At 41.9% G+C, this 16897-nt stretch overlaps 1 protein-coding gene across 1 annotated transcript in view; it reads left to right on the forward strand.

The window, feature by feature from the left end:
• Nucleotides 1–16897, forward strand: part of LOC134312466 (adhesion G protein-coupled receptor L2-like) — a 270296-nt gene that overhangs the window by 75311 nt on the left and 178088 nt on the right. The window contains exon 2 of the mRNA XM_062994433.1: nt 922–1169. Coding sequence (XP_062850503.1) covers nt 1088–1169 — 82 coding nt within the window. The 5' untranslated portion in view covers nt 922–1087. The remainder of the gene's footprint in view (nt 1–921; nt 1170–16897) is intronic.

Raw genomic sequence — 16897 nt, forward strand, 5'->3', positions numbered from 1 at the left:
GGAAAGAAGGAATAATAGAGGAAGGAAGGAAGAATAGAGGAAGGAAGGAAGAATAGAGGAAGGAAGGAAGGAAGGAAGGAAGGAATAATAGAGGAAGGAAGGAAGGAAGGAAGGAATAATAGAGGAAGGAAGGAAGGAAGGAAGGAGGAAGGGAGGGAGCGTAACAAATAAATAAATAAATAAACAGTCCTGGATGAGACCATCATGTCAAAGAACTGAAGTGGCTGCAGCTTCTTAATGTGAAAGGCTAGTAATCAGAAGGTTGCTGGCTCAAGCCCCACATCTGTCAGGTTGCCAGTGTTGAGTCCTTGAGCGAGGTTCTTGACCCGGTATTGCCTGCAATGTGTACAGTCACAATTGTAAGTCGCTTTGGATAAAAAGCATCTGCTAAATGCCAGAAATGATTGATTATTGCTCGTATTTGATTTATTTTAAGCACGCTATACGACGCTGTGATGGTTATTTTGTTATTCTGTGCGGCCTGAACTTAAAAACTCGGATTATTTACCTCTGCAGCAGTTCGTCCAGGTCTCGTCCTTATTTATTCTCTTCTTCATTTAAAACGTGGCCTGAATCTGGTTTCATTTCAGACTTTATTCCGTACAGATGTTCCTCCTGGACGTCTTTATGCGGCCGGTTTGGTTCTCCGGAGCGCTGAGAGCCGATAGAGCCGTCGCCCATCAGATAGCAGCTCCGCTTTAACTAAAACGCTTCGGTCTGCTGGCTGATTTGAGGAGATATGATTGTTGCTCCTGCTGTCACTGTGGAGGAGCCTCCTCAGGTCGTTCAGTACCCATCATCCCCTCCTCCGTGTTTTATTGGTGTGGACCGTGTCCATGTAGGGACAAAAATTTGCGATTCAGACTCCCCACGATTCCCACGTCACTGATAATCAATCTCTCCCTCTCTGTGTGTTTGCAGATGGAAGATGACCGCTGAAGACGTCCTGCCAATGACCGACCGCTGACTCTCACCCAGCTTGGACATATATTAATCCCCCTCCCCCAACCACCCCCCCTGCACCTAACACAGTCCAGCCTTCCTCACACCAGCACTTACACTGTCCAGCATCTGAAGGACCTGGAGAATGAAAATGACCGTTTCAGTGTGCGGCTGCCCGCTACTGTACGGCCTCCTGTTGGTCGTGGCCTTGTACCCCTGCTCCGAGGGTAAGAGAAGAGTTTTATTACTGTATCTGCACCTTAACACACACTGAACACATGACGGTGTTGGGCTGTTCCAGAAACGCTGAGCTAATCATGACAACAAACAAATATTCAACATGTCAAAATCCAGACACAATAAACACAGTTCATCAACATTAACACAGTCTAATAACACTAAACAAACCTGAACACACAACTAAACAAACCTGAACACACAACTAAACAAACCTGAACACACAACTAAACAAACCTGAATACACTAAACAAACCTGAATACACTAAACAAACCTGAACACACAACTAAATAAACCTGAACACACAACTAAATAAACCTGAACACACAACTAAACAAACCTGAACACGTGACGGTGTCGGGCTGTTCCAGAAATGCTGAACAATTATGATGACAACAAACAAATATGCAACATGTCAAAATACAGACACACTTAACACACTCTAATAACACTAAATAAATATAACACCACCAAACAAACCTGAACACACAACTAAACAAACCTGAACACACAACTAAACAAACCTGAACACACAACTACACAAACCTGAACACACAACTAAACAAACCTGAACACACAACTAAACAGACCTGAATACACTAAACAAACCTGAACACACAACTAAACAAACCTGAACACACAACTAAATAAACCTGAACACACAACTAAACAAACCTGAACACACAACTACACAAACCTGAGCACACAACTAAACAAACCTGAATACACTAAACAAACCTGAACACACAACTAAACAAACCTGAACACACAACTACACAAACCTGAACACACAACTAAACAAACCTGAATACACTAAACAAACCTGAGCACACAACTAAACAAACCTGAATACACTAAACAAACCTGAACACACAACTAAACAAACCTGAACACACAACTAAACAAACCTGAACACACAACTACACAAACCTGAACACACAACTAAACAAACCTGAATACACTAAACAAACCTGAACACACAACTAAACAAACCTGAACACACAACTAAATAAACCTGAACACACAACTAAACAAACCTGAACACACAACTACACAAACCTGAGCACACAACTAAACAAACCTGAATACACTAAACAAACCTGAACACACAACTAAATAAACCTGAACACACAACTAAACAAACCTGAACACACAACTACACAAACCTGAACACACAACTAAACAAACCTGAATACACTTAACAAACCTGAACACACAACTAAATAAACCTGAACACACAACTACACAAACCTGAACACACAACTAAACAAACCTGAATACACTAAACAAACCTGAACACACAACTAAACACGTGACGGTGTCGGGCTGTTCCAGAAATGCTGAACAATTATGATGACAACAAACAAATATGCAACATGTCAAAATACAGACACACTTAACACACTCTAATAACACTAAATAAATATAATACCACCAATTAAACCTGAACACACAACTAAACAAACCTGAACACATGACTGTGTTGGGCTGTTCCAGAAACGCTGAACAAATCATGACAACAACAAACAAATATGCAAAACAGTCAAAATCCAGAGGCAGTAAACACAGTCTAATAACACTAAACAAACCTGAACACATAAACAAAACTAAATAAACTAAACCTGAACACACTAAACAAAACTAAATAAACTAAATAAACTTTAACATACTTAACAAATCTAAACACACTAAAAAAATCTAAATGAACTAAACACACCTGAACACTAAACAAAATCCATCAACTCTAAACAAACTTGAACAAACTGAACAATTCTGAACACACTAAACAAACCTGAACACTAAACAAATCTAAAAAAATGAAATAAACCTGAACACACTTGACAAATCTAAACACACTAAACAAAATCCATCAACACTAAACAAACTTGAACACATTAAACGAACCTGAACACACTAAACTAAATCCTAACACACTAAACTAAATCCATAAACACTAAACGAACCTGAACACACTACACAAAATCCTAACACACTAAACTAAATCCATCAACACTAAACAAACCTGAACACACTAAACGAACCTGAACGCACTACACAAAATCCTAACACACTAAACTAAATCCATCAACACTAAACAAACCTGAACACACTAAACTAAATCCATCAACACTAAACAAACCTGAACACACTAAACGAACCTGAACGCACTACACAAAATCCTAACACACTAAACTAAATCCATCAACACTAAACAAACCTGAACACACTAAACTAAATCCATCAACACTAAACAAACCTGAACACACTAAACGAACCTGAACGCACTACACAAAATCCTAACACACTAAACTAAATCCATCAACACTAAACAAATCTGAACACACAACACAAAATCCTAACACACTAAACTAAATCCATCAACACTTAATACTTGAATAAACTAAATAAATCTAATAGCACATGAAACAAACCTGAACATTAAACAAATCTAAATAAACTAAACAAACCTGAACACACTAAACAAACCTGAACACACTAAACAAACCTGAACATTAACCAAATCTAAATAAACTAAATAAACCTGAACACACTAAACAAACCTGAACATTAAACAAATCTAAATAAACTAAATAAACCTGAACACACTAAACAAACCTGAACACACTAAACAAACCTATACACACTAAACAAACCTGAACATTAAACAAATCTAAATGAAGTAAATAAACCTGAACACACTAAACAAACCTGAACATTAAACAAATCTAAATGAAGTAAATAAACCTGAACACACTAAACAAACCTGAACATTAAACAAATCTAAATAAACCTGAACACACTAAACAAAACTGAACACTCTAAACAAAATCTAACAGCACACTAAACAAACCTGAACACACTAAACAAACCTGAACACAGTAAAAATGAAATCTAACAGCGCTAAACAAACTTGAACACACTAAACAAAATTCAAGCATACAATACAATCTAATAGCACTAAATCATCTTGAACACAGTCCAAATCCAAACACACTAAACAAATACAAATAAACTGAAGAAAATCTGACAACACTAAACAAAATCCATTAAAATCAAACAAAAAAAACCATGTAATGTAACTACAGAACTATAAGACACAGTCCAGTAATGTTAATGTTTATGTCCAGTTTTATGTTGTGTGGTCAAATTTGTGTTTGGTTGTTGTTTTGTTGGATCTTGCTTTGTGTCGCAGTGTGTGAGTGTGTGTGTGTGTGTGTGTTTGTGTGTGTGTTGTGTAGCTCACAGCCTTTGTATTTATGGAACAATTAAATGTAAGTAAGTAAGTAAGTAAATTTTATTTATAAAGCACTCTTAAAACAACTTACGTTGACCAAAGTGCTGTACATCGAATAAGCATACATAACACAACATTATATTAAAAAAGTAAGAACCAAATAAAAATACAGAGTAAATGTAATCGATATATAAAAATAAGTTTGTTTACGAATAATTAAGCTGTACTTTGTTGTGATGTAAAGAACCGCGCTTTACTGTTTTGGGTTTGTTTTCGTTGTACTTGCTGCGTTTGTTTCTGTGACGCGACCCTGTAATTGTGGACTAAATGAAGTTGAACTAAACGAGAATGTTCAGCGTGTTGTTGTTGTTTCTTTGAGAGCGAGTCGACGTGCTGAATGAGAACCTCTCACGCTCGTACCTTGGACCGGTTCAGACGTTGTTTATGAGATTAAAGGCAGATTTCACACTGAGTTTCCACGTTGATCCTCGAGGGCTTCAATCACACGCGTTCCACCGGGACTAATCCAGTTAAACCAGGCAGATTAACTCACAGGAACTGGTGTAATGCTGGATGAGGATGAGTTTGAACATGGTGCATTTTTTCCCATACTGCCTCTCGGAATGTCAGTAATGGCCGTGTGCCAGGATGACGACTCTGGCAGGTGATTCTCTGCTAGGCAAACAAAATCTTACACATCTGCTCTTGCCTCTCTCTGAGTCTCTCATAATCTCTTTGAATCTCTGTGACTCTTTCAGACTCTCTCCGAGTCTCTCAGATTCTCTCAGACTCTCTCTGACTCTCTCAGACTCTCTGATTCTCTCTGACTTTTTCCGACTCTCTTCGATTCTCTCTGACTCTCTCAGACTTTCTCTGACTCTCTTAGACTCTCTCTTCAACTCTCTCTGACTCTCAGATTATCTTAGATTCTCTCTGACTCTCACTGACTTTCTTAGACTCTCTCAGACTTTCTCTGACTCTCAGACTGTGTCTGACTTTCTCCGACTCTGTCTGACTCTGATTCTCTCCGACTCTCTCTGATTCTCTCTGACTCTCTCTGATTCTCTCTGACTCTCTCAAATTCTCTATGACTCAGATTATTCCTGACTCTCTGACTTTCTTAGACTCTCTCAGACTTTCTCTGATTCTTTCAGATTCTGTCTGACTCTCTCAGATACTCTCCGACTCTCTCCGATTCTCTCCGATTCTCTCCGATTCTCTCCGACTCTCTCAAACTTTCTCTGACTCTCAGATTTTGTCAGACTCTCTCAGATACTTTCCGACTCTCTCCGATTCTCTCTGACTCTCTACAACTTTCTCCGATTCTCTCTGACTCTCTCTGACTCTCTGCAACTCTCTTGTATTAGTATGTGTGGTTGTAATCACAAGCACAGTCGTCGTACACAGCCTCCCACTCTTGTACGTACACGCACACACACACACACACACACACACACACACACACACACACACACACACAATCGTCTCATGTTGATGTTTTCAGAACAACAGTTATTTTCTTATATTTCTTTCCTCAGTCTGTTGTGTTTTTTCAGTAGAACAAAGCTGATTTAATCATACACGTGTGCGCCAAACATTGATTACTGCAGAGTCTGAGTAACAGCGCTGGGTTTGTTCTTCTGTGTTTTAGCTGAACACACTGTTGTGGCTTACATTTCTGTTTTGGAGGGAATTTCTCAGCGCAGTGGAAAATCGTTTAGTTTTGTTCGGTGCCGAGCGGCTGGCAGATTTTCCGGCAGATATTTGTGGCGCTGGCAGAAGTTCTTGTGTCTTTTTGGTAAAAGCTTTAACCCTTTACGATCCTCACATTATTTTATATGATTGCTTGTGTAAAATGTTAAGAAATATGTTTTTTTTGGGGGGGGGGGGGGGGGCAGGAAAGAAAATGGTAAGGTACACTATATAGCCAAAAGTATTTGGACGCCTGACTGTGAGCTTGTTGGACGTCCCATTTCAAAAGCAAACCTCTGTGTGATCTTTTCAGCTGGTACAACAGCCACTCTTCTGAGAAGGCTTCTTACAAGAAGACTGGACGCTGATATTGGTCGAAAAAGCCTCAGTTGTTGTTCCGGTTCATTCCTTGTACGTCATGTCTGCGTCATGGTTGGGTGAGAGTACGCTGGCGTCTCTTTGTTGACTGCCGCTTCTCCCCATGTCTAAATTGTGTTTATTGTGTTGTTTTTGTCTTTGTCTATAATGTTTATGTTTTAAATTCGGCGTGTTTACCGCTACCACACGGCTATTCTACTCTGCTAACCTGGCTGTTAGCACCGCTGCTATTCTACTCTGCTAACCTGGCTGTTAGCACCGCTGCTATTCTACTCTGCTAACCTGGCTGTTAGCACCGCGGCTATCGTGCTCTGCTGAACCTGGCTGTTAGCACCGCTGCTATTCTACTCTGCTAACCTGGCTGTTAGCACCGTGGCTATCGTGCTCTGCTAACCTGGCTGTTAGCACCGCTGCTATTCTACTCTGCTAACCTGGCTGTTAGCACCGCGGCTATCGTGCTCTGCTAACCTGGCTGTTAGCACCGCGGCTATTCTACTCTGCTAAACCTGGCTGTTAGCACTGCAGCTATTGTGCTCTGCTGAACCTGGCTGTTAGCATCGCGGCTATCGTGCTCTGCTGAACCTGGCTGTTAGCATCGCGGCTATTCTACTCTGCTGAACTGTTAGCACCGTGGCTATCGTGCTCTGCTGAACCTGGCTGTTAGCATCGCGGCTATTCTACTCTGCTGAACTGTTAGCACCGTGGCTATCGTGCTCTGCTGAACCTGGCTGTTAGCATCGCGGCTATTCTACTCTGCTGAACTGTTAGCACCGTGGCTATCGTGCTCTGCTGAACCTGGCTGTTAGCATCGCGGCTATTCTACTCTGCTGAACTGTTAGCACCGTGGCTATCGTGTTCTGCACAAATATTGTCGTTTTTATTTATTTGTTTTTGTATTACTAATTGTTCTTGTAAGTGTTTTGGTTTAATGTAAAGCGACCTTGGGTGTCATGAAAGGCGCTATATAAGTCGAATGTATTATTATTATTCCAAAGCTGTTCTCTCAGATTCTCTCAGACTCTCTCCGACTCTCTCAGGTTTTTCTGACTCTCTCAGAATCCCTCCAACTCTCTCTGATTCTCTCTGACTCTCTCAGATTCTCTCTGACTATCCATTTCTATTTGAGTCTCTCTCACTTTCTCAGACTCTCTCTGACTCTCACATTCTCTTTGATTTTCTCCAATTATCTCAGACTCTCTCAGACTCTCCCTGACTCTTTCAGACTTTCCCAGATTCTTTCAGACTCTCCCAGATTCTCTCAGACTCTCAGATTTTTCTGACTCTCTCAGACTCTCAGAATCTCTCACATTCTCTCTGATTCTCTCTGACGCTCTCCAAATCTCTCCGACTCTCTCTGACTCTCTCAGATGCTCTCAGACTCTCTCTGACTCTTAGAATCTCTCACATTCTCTCAGACTCTCTAACTTTCTTAGACTCTCTGACTCAGATTCTCTCACATTCTCTTTGAGTTCTCAGACTTTCTTTGCTTTTCTCTGATTCTCTCTGACTCTCTCAAATTCTCTGAGTCTCTCTGACCTCTCAGATTAATTTTGAGTCTCTCCGACTCTCTCAGATTAATTCCAACCCTCTTTGAGTCTCTCTGACTGTCTCAGATTAATTCAGACCCTCTCTGAGTCTCTCTGACTCTCTCAGATTAATTCAGACCCTCTCTGGGTCTCTCCGACTCTCTCAGATTAATTCAGACTTTCTCTGAGTCTCTATGACTCTCTCAGATTAAATCAGACCCTCTCTGAGTCTCTCCGACTCTCTCAGATTAATTAAAACCCTCTCTGAGTCTCTCTGACTCTCTCAGATTAATTCAGACCCTCTCTGAGTCTCTCCGACTCTCTCAGATTAATTAAAACCCTCTCTGAGTCTCTCTGTCTCTCTCAGAATAATTCAGACCCTTTCTGAGTCTCTATGACTCTCTCAGATTAAATCAGACCCTCTCTGGGTCTCTCTGGCTCTCTCAGTTTAATTCCGACTCTCTCTGAGTCTCTCCGACTCTCTCAGATTAATTAAAACCCTCTCTGAGTCTCTCTGACTCTCTCAGATTAATTCAGACCCTCTCTGAGTCTCTCCGACTCTCTCAGATTAATTTAAACCCTCTCTGAGTCTCTCCGACTCTCTCAGATTAATTCAGACCCTCTCTGAGTCTCTCCGACTCTCTTAGATGAATTCAGACGCTCTCTGAGTCTCTATGACTCGCTCAGATTAATTCAGACCCTCTCTGAGTCTCTCTGTCTCTCTCAGATTAATTCAGACCCTCTCTGAGTCTCACCGACTCTCTTAGATTAATTCAGACCCTCTCTGAGTCTCTCTGACTCTCTCAGATTAATTCAGACCCTCTCTGAGTCTCTCCGACTCTCTCAGATTAATTAAAACCCTCTCTGAGTCTCTCTGACTCTCTCAGATTAATTCAGACCCTCTCTGAGTCTCTCCGACTCTCTCAGATTAATTCAGACCCTCTCTGAGTCTCTCCGACTCTCTTAGATGAATTCAGACCCTCTCTGAGTCTCTCTGACTCTCTTAGATTAATTCAGACGCTCTCTGAGTCTCTATGACTCGCTCAGATTAAATCAGACCCTCTCTGAGTCTCTCTGTCTCTCTCAGATTAATTCAGACCCTCTCTGAGTCTCTCCGACTCTCTCATATTAATTCAGACCCTCTCTGAGTCTCTCCGACTCTCTCAGAATAAATCAGACCCTCTCTGAGTCTCTCCGACTCTCTCAGAATAAATCAGACCCTCTCTGAGTCTCTCTGGCTCTCTCAGTATAATTCCGACTCTCTCTGAGTCTCTCTGACTCTCTTTGATTCTCTCTGATTTTTTCTGACTCTTTCAGATTCTCTCAGTGTGATTTTCATGTCTTCATAGATCTTGCTTTGTGCAGTCATGCTGGAACAGGACAGGACCTTCCCCAAACTGTTGCTGCAAAGTTTACAGCATGTCATTTTCTTGGTATGACTGATTCATTCCATGTTTTATCATATAATTAATATAAAATTGTCCTCTGGTGTTTAATCTGAACACAGTGAAGCTAAACTGGACGATTGTGGTTAAACGTTAGCGATTAAATCTTCCTTCATACAGCAGTGTGATTGATTTTGAACCCGTCCAAACTCTTTTCCCCCCTTTGGTATGTCGGAAATTTCTGGTTTTGCTTGACGTGCCGCCCCCCGGCTCGGTAAACGATCGCTCAGCCATCCATCAATTGTGGAATGTGTGTGGGTTTCTGTAGAAAACGTTGCTTAATCCGTCCGCGAGCCATTTACCCGTCCCCAGCCGGCGAGCCGGACTCAAAAAATAAACCACAATCCTTCGGAGGTCTGTAGGAACCAGGCGCTCGGTAATCGCTTCTCATTTTGCACCTGATGACGCTCGCTCTTTGTGATCGGCCCTACACAGCTCCTCCACTTACACTTACATTGTGAACGCTAATGAAATCCTCAGATAAACGCCCCATTTTTCTTCCGCTCTTCATTATTCCGGAGGACAAATATCAGTAGGACGGCGGCCTCCAGCACGCCGTGGCCTCCAGAGAGCGCGAGCCTCATTTACACCGCGCTCCCCCGGCTCGCCTCACGTCCCTGTTTACGTCCGCCTGGCATGTCTGCTTTGTACGGAAATACATTCGGTGGCCAGAAATACGTCGTGCGGTTCGTTTGCTTTTCTTTATCTGAGAAGACTTTTCACTACATGTTTGAGTGTCTGTAATGACTCCAACTTTCTATTAAAGAAAATAGAGGACATAGCATACAATGTTTATAGTGCAGTAATGCCATTTACAGTATATACAGACAAACACTATCTAACTATTTCAAAACACTGATATATACACATAAAACAATAAACAAAACCTCCTACTAAGTACAGTGATACCTTGAAACTCGACATCAGTTGGTTCTGGGAGTGGCATTGAGTTTAAAAGGAATTTTTTTTCTCATAAGGGATTTAGTCTAATGTAAAATAATGGGGTTGTTTTTGACACTGATACACTGAAAGTAACACAAATATAATATAAAAACACAAATACAATTGAAAACAGTTAAATACAATAAAAAATACAATAAAAGCTGCACTTTAGCTTTACTTCTTTATTGTTTCATTATGCTTCTTATTCGTGGAGATGCTTGATCTTGTGTAACGTTTTAGGGCTAGGATGAGACGAAATGGGCGAACACACGCTTGTTTCTAAACAAAGTATAATAATAACAACAAGACAGGACAAAGGTACACAAGACCAGACACTCTAACAAGTGCCCTAAGCTAAATGCTAAGCTAAACATGAACAACGCTAAATCTAAACTGAGCTAAATGCTAAACATGAACTAAGCTAAATGCTAAAGCTACCTAAACACACATAACGTGACTAAACCTAAACCCTAAGCTAAGAACTAACATGAACATGAACAAGAGCATGGACTGACTAACGAGAGCAAGAGCAAAGTTGACATGAGCTGGGGTTAAAACCATTACATTACATTTGCGGCATTTAGCAGACACTTTTATCCAAAGCGATTTACAGTATACAGTTTAAGCAATTGAGGGTTAAGGGCCTTGCTCAAGGGCCCAACAGTGGCAACCTGGCAGTGGTGGGGTTTGAACCAGCAACCTTCTGCTTACTAGTCCTGTGCCTTAACCACTAGGCTACAACTGCTACAAAAACCAAACCAAAATAGTCTCCGTTGTAGGATTGGCAACTGCCTCCTTAAATGCCCTGAGCTTATTGTCTCAGACAAGGTTCAGCTGGGCATAATTAGCCGGGTACCAATCACAAAAAGAGCATTGTGACTGAGAGTGCTCCCTGAGAGAGGGGCGTGTATTCCGTTCAGTACCGAGAAGCGGCAAAATCACTTTTGTGCTGCTGTGCCGTTATTTCCTGTAGAGTGTGCAGATCACTGATGGTACTAAGTAACGCGTTACTCTAATCTGACCACATTTTTCAGTAACGAGTAATCTAACGCGTTACTATTTCCAATCCAGTAATCAGATTAAAGTTACTTATCCAATTTACTGTGCGTTACTATTTTTGTCATTTTCCTTAGTAAAAAGATATATTTTTGCTTTCTTCTTGCGTCTCGGGGAGTGACGTCTGTCCTATGCGACAACTAAGTCACGGGCTGCGTCCGGAATCGGTTATTTACAGAGTCTGTACTAGATTGGAGGAAGTATGCAATTCAATTCAATTCAAAGAGCTTTATTAGCATGACTGTTGAAGAGGTTACAGTATTGCTAAAGCATTGGAAAGATGTTTATATAATTATACAAAACTAAATAACTTTAGGAAAATATTAAATTTTAGATAATAATAAAACAGACGCATAAAAAGGAAATTAGAATAAAGGCAGATGTAGAAGAATAAAGATTAAACTATGCACTACTCGGCTGGTAAAGAAGTACATCTTACCGACGCCAAGTGATGACGTGAGGACGTGATGACGTAATATCACCATAGTTACAGACTCATTACAAACCCCACTCGCCAAAATTTAGGATATTTATCGTCTTTTTGTTATTTATTTGTCTTTAAAAAAATTTATTTTATTTATCTTACTTACACTTGTGAACAGATGACGCCGTTTTCCGCGTCTTTCTTGTTTCTTATTCCGCTTCTATCGCCTACGCAGCTCCAGTTGCATTATGGGATACATTAGCGGACCGCATTATATAACTAATAAAGTAACTTGTAATCTAACTTAGTTACTTTTAAAATCAAGTAATCCATAAAGTAACTAAGTTACTTTTTAAAGGAGTAATCAGTAATCAGGTTACTTTTTCAAGGTAACTATGCCATCACTGGTGCAGATGCACAAAACTTAACGTGACGTATTGTACTAAAACAACGAGTGAGGAATTTCATTAGTGGAGAGAATTATGAGCAGTAATAATTAAGAGAGGTTTAGGGTTTCTGTGTTGTTCTTTTAATACATTAAACCACGTTAAGCTTTATTTAGACTCTGGGAGAAGCTGATTCTGATTCTCACAGTTTCTCAGAACCTCGAGCTGTAACACAAGTTTAAAAGTGAAACAGGGAGGAAAATCCAGATAAACACAGATACATGTGGAGCTTTCAGACTGGATCTGACGCTTATTCCACACAAATGCAGATTCGTCTCGTATTCGCACTTTGATGACGTTTTACCGCTTAAGCCGAGCGCTGAACAAAGCGACTGTCTCGCGGTGTTCAGTTTGAGGTAGGCATTGATGTCGGATGAGAATTCTTGGCTCGCAGTCAACATTCAGATTCCATCCAAAGGTGCTGAGTAGGCTTGAGATCAGGGCATCATGCTGGCTGCTAGAGTTCAGCATTTTCCTTACTCAATTTTGTCTCCCGCTGCTGAGGGATACCCGATTGCGTCCGAGGAGAGCACGTCACTGTACACGCCTCTTCTGACACGTGCAAAGCCCTCCTCTTCTCGCCGCTGCATTCTGCACCGGCGTCTCTTCCACCAATCACCCACCCACACATAGTCTGGCCCCCACCCTGCAGATACGGTGGCCAATTAGTATCTGCTGCAGGCAATTCCAATTATGCCCGCCAGATGGCGCCCAGCCGACCGGTGGCGACACAGAGTTTTGAACCGAGGAGTTCAGTATCTCGGTGCTGGTGTGCTAGCGGAACATCCCGCTGCGCCACCTGTTTTTAAACCTGAACTCAGTAATTAAGAGGAGTGTCCACATACTTTTACCCACTTATTGTAGTTAAAAAATACTCAAGTGCAAATTTAAGGTACTTATTCTTTACAGCCCATCACCAATGTTGAAATCTTTTAATTGTTTAGTGCTGAAAGGTGGCATTGACTTTATTGTACCCCCCCCCCCCCCCCCCCCCTCGCCACACACACACACACCTCCGTTAATGCCCGTACTTCATCATGTCTGACAACTCTTGTCATCATGTCATGCTGGCGGGAAAACCAAAGCCTGGATGACAATGAGAAATCTCCGAGGGGCGAGTCTGTGGTTAGAAAACCTTCCAAACAATGTGACACCAGCGTAGACTTGCCACCTGTCATGCCAGCCCAAATCCACATAATTACGCTCCTCAGAGCCTGGCAGGAGAAATAAAGAGAGACAGACACTGGAGTGTTTTGTTTGATGTGGATGGGGGATTAAACTTTTGAGGGTGCTCGGGCCTAGTCTCGACTCCAAATCCACCTGGCTGGGTGGCCAAATACACTGTTAGCTGTGCCTGAGGGAGAGCAATGAACCGAGCTGTCTGCTGTCTGAGTCGTACACAGTTCTGCTCTCTGTGAGACTCCGCCACTGGCAGGTGAAAAGAAGCAGCCAGTGATTGTGTTCAGGTTTTTGTAGCTCAAGTTCAGAAAGTTTAGGCACATCGTGATGATCTCTCCATCTGAATATATGGGTACTGATTTTTGGTCCACCTAAAACATAAGCTTTGCTGGAAACCAGTCTCAGGTCCTCCTAAATACATGGGTACTGGTCTTTAGTCTATCTGAAAACATGAGTCCTGCTGGATACTGGTCTCTGGTCCACCTAAAAACATGAGTCATGCTAGATACTGGTCTCTAGTCCACCTGAAAACATGTATACTGGTCTCTGGTCCACCTACAGACATGGGTACTGGTCTTTGGTCCACCTGAATACATGGGTACTGGTCTTTAGTCCATCTAAATACTGTACATGAGTACTGGTCTCTGGTCCACCTGAATACATGGGTACCAGTCTCTGGTCCACCTGAATACACAAGTCCTGTTGGATACTGGTCTCTGGTCCACCTACAGACATGGGTACTGGTCTTTTGTCCATCTGAAAACATGGGTACTGGTCTCAGGTCCACCTGAAAACATGGGTTCTGGTCTCAGGTCCACCTGAAACTTTGCAACTGGTCTTTAGTCTATCTGAAAACATGGATACTGTTTTTTTGTTCATCTGGAAACATGGGTGCTGGTCTCTGGTCCACCTGAATACATGGGTACTGGTCACTGGTCCACATACTGGTCTCTGGTCCACCTGAATACATGGGTACTGGTCAATGGTCCACATACTGGTCTCTGGTCCACCTGAATACATGGGTACTGGTCTCTGGTCCACATACTGGTCTCTGGTCCACCTGAAACTTGGCAACTCGTCTTTAGTCTATCTGAAAACATCGATACTGGTTTTTTGTTTAGCTGGAAACATGGGTACTGGTCTCTGGTCCACCTGAATACATGGGTACTGGTCTCTGGTCCACATACTGGTCTCTGGTCCACCTGAATACACGGATACTGGTCTCTTGTCCTCCTGAATACATGGGTACTGGTCTCTGGTCCACATACTGGTCTCTGGTCCACCTGAATACACAGATACTGGTCTCTGGTCCACCTAAAAGCATGTATATGGGTTTGTGGTTCACCTGGAAACATGGGTACTTGTCTCAGGTCCACCTGAAACCATGGGTACTGGTTTCTGGTTCACCTAGAAACATGGGTACTGGTCTCTGGTCCACTTAAATTTTAATTTGAATTGGTTGATTGAATTACATTGACCATTAGGACTGGTGTTAAATTGACCATACATTAATACTGGTGTCTACATACTTTTGGTAAATTCCCTGATTTGAATGGAAGTACTGGTTCAGTAATGATCTGCTGGATTACTGCAGCGTGGAGGATAAAGTCGGATGAGATAGATCCCGCCTCGTTGTTTGTTTAGTGTTTTTAAATGGTCTCGCTGCTGGACAGACGGCCGGACGCTGTGTAATCAGCCCTGGTTCAGTTCCAGCGCCGGGCGCTCCTGTTAGGAGGGGGCGTGTTGGCGTACGTCGGAGAGGTAAATACGAGCGGTGTAATTGGGTGGAAAATATCTGGCCTGTGTGACACTCGGCTGCTTCCTGCAGAGTCGTTTAAAAGCCTGAAAAATTTTTTCTTCTTAATCAGCTGAAGCTGCTGCAGTAAAAAATCCACTTAAATCTTTCTGTTACACTGAAACCACCAGACGTTCAGACTGATAACAGGAGCAGAATCCTCGGGTACAGCCGCCAGCACACGGGTACAACCTGCTCTACCCAATCAGTGCGGGGTTACAGTCAGTGATTGACTAACATCACTTCAGCTTCATTAACTAACAGTGTGTAACAGTGACCGGCAACCACAAAATATAGTCCTAACAAAGTCCTGACCTGACTGGAATGAATCAATAATTAAATGCATGGATATGTAAATAAATTAATGAATGGGTGAATGAATGAACGAATGAATGAATGAATAAATAAATAAAACCATCCTGTAAATGGCACCACTCGTCACCCAGACAGAGGTCCCCCGTGCCGATCAGCTGAATTAATGAATGAATGAATGAATGAATGGACAAGTAAATGAATGAATGAGTGAATGAATGAATGAGTAAATTTATGAGTGAATGAATTAATGAATGAATGAATGTAACGTTCCTGTAAACAGAACCACCCGTCACCTCTCAGAGCCTCAGACAGAGGTCCTCCATGCTGATCAACTGAATGAATGAGTGAATGAATGAGTGAATGAATGAGTGAATGAATGAGTATATAAACAGAACCATCCATCACCTGTCAGAGCCTCAGACAGAGGTCCTCCATGCTAATCAACTGAATGAATGAGTGAATGAATGAGTGAGTGAATGAATGAGTGAATGAACCGAACCATCCATCACAGAGGTCCTCCATGCTGATCAACTGAATAAATGAGTGAATGAATGAGTGAATGAATGAGTGAATAAACAGAACTACCCGTCACCTCTCAGAGCCTCAGACAGAGGTCCTCCATGCTGATCAACTGAATGAATGAATGAATGAATGAGTGAATGAATGAGTGAATGAACAGAACCACCCGTCACCTCTCAGAGCCTCAGACAGAGGTCCTCCATGCTGATCAACTGAATGAATGAATGAATGAATGAATGAATGAGTGAATGAACCGAACCATCCATCACAGAGGTCCTCCATGCTGATCAACTGAATGAATGAGTGAATGAATGAGTGAATGAATGAGTGAATAAACAGAACTACCCGTCACCTCTCAGAGCCTCAGACAGAGGTCCTCCATGCTGATCAACTGAATGAATGAATGAATGAATGAATGAGTGAATGAATGAGTGAATGAACCGAACCATCCATCACAGAGGTCCTCCATGCTGATCAACTGAATGAATGAGTGAATGAATGAGTGAATGAATGAGTGAATAAACAGAACTACCCGTCACCTCTCAGAGCCTCAGACAGAGGTCCTCCATGCTGATCAACTGAATGAATGAATGAATGAATGAGTGAATGAATGAGTGAATGAACAGAACCACCCGTCACCTCTCAGAGCCTCAGACAGAGGTCCTCCATGCTGATCAACTGAATGAATGAGTGAATGAATGAGTGAGTGAATGAATGAGTGAATGAACCGAACCATCCATCACAGAGGTCCTCCATGCTGATCAA

Source organism: Trichomycterus rosablanca, chromosome 4 (assembly GCF_030014385.1).
Source record: "Trichomycterus rosablanca isolate fTriRos1 chromosome 4, fTriRos1.hap1, whole genome shotgun sequence".
In the NCBI taxonomy this organism is placed as follows: domain Eukaryota; kingdom Metazoa; phylum Chordata; class Actinopteri; order Siluriformes; family Trichomycteridae; genus Trichomycterus; species Trichomycterus rosablanca.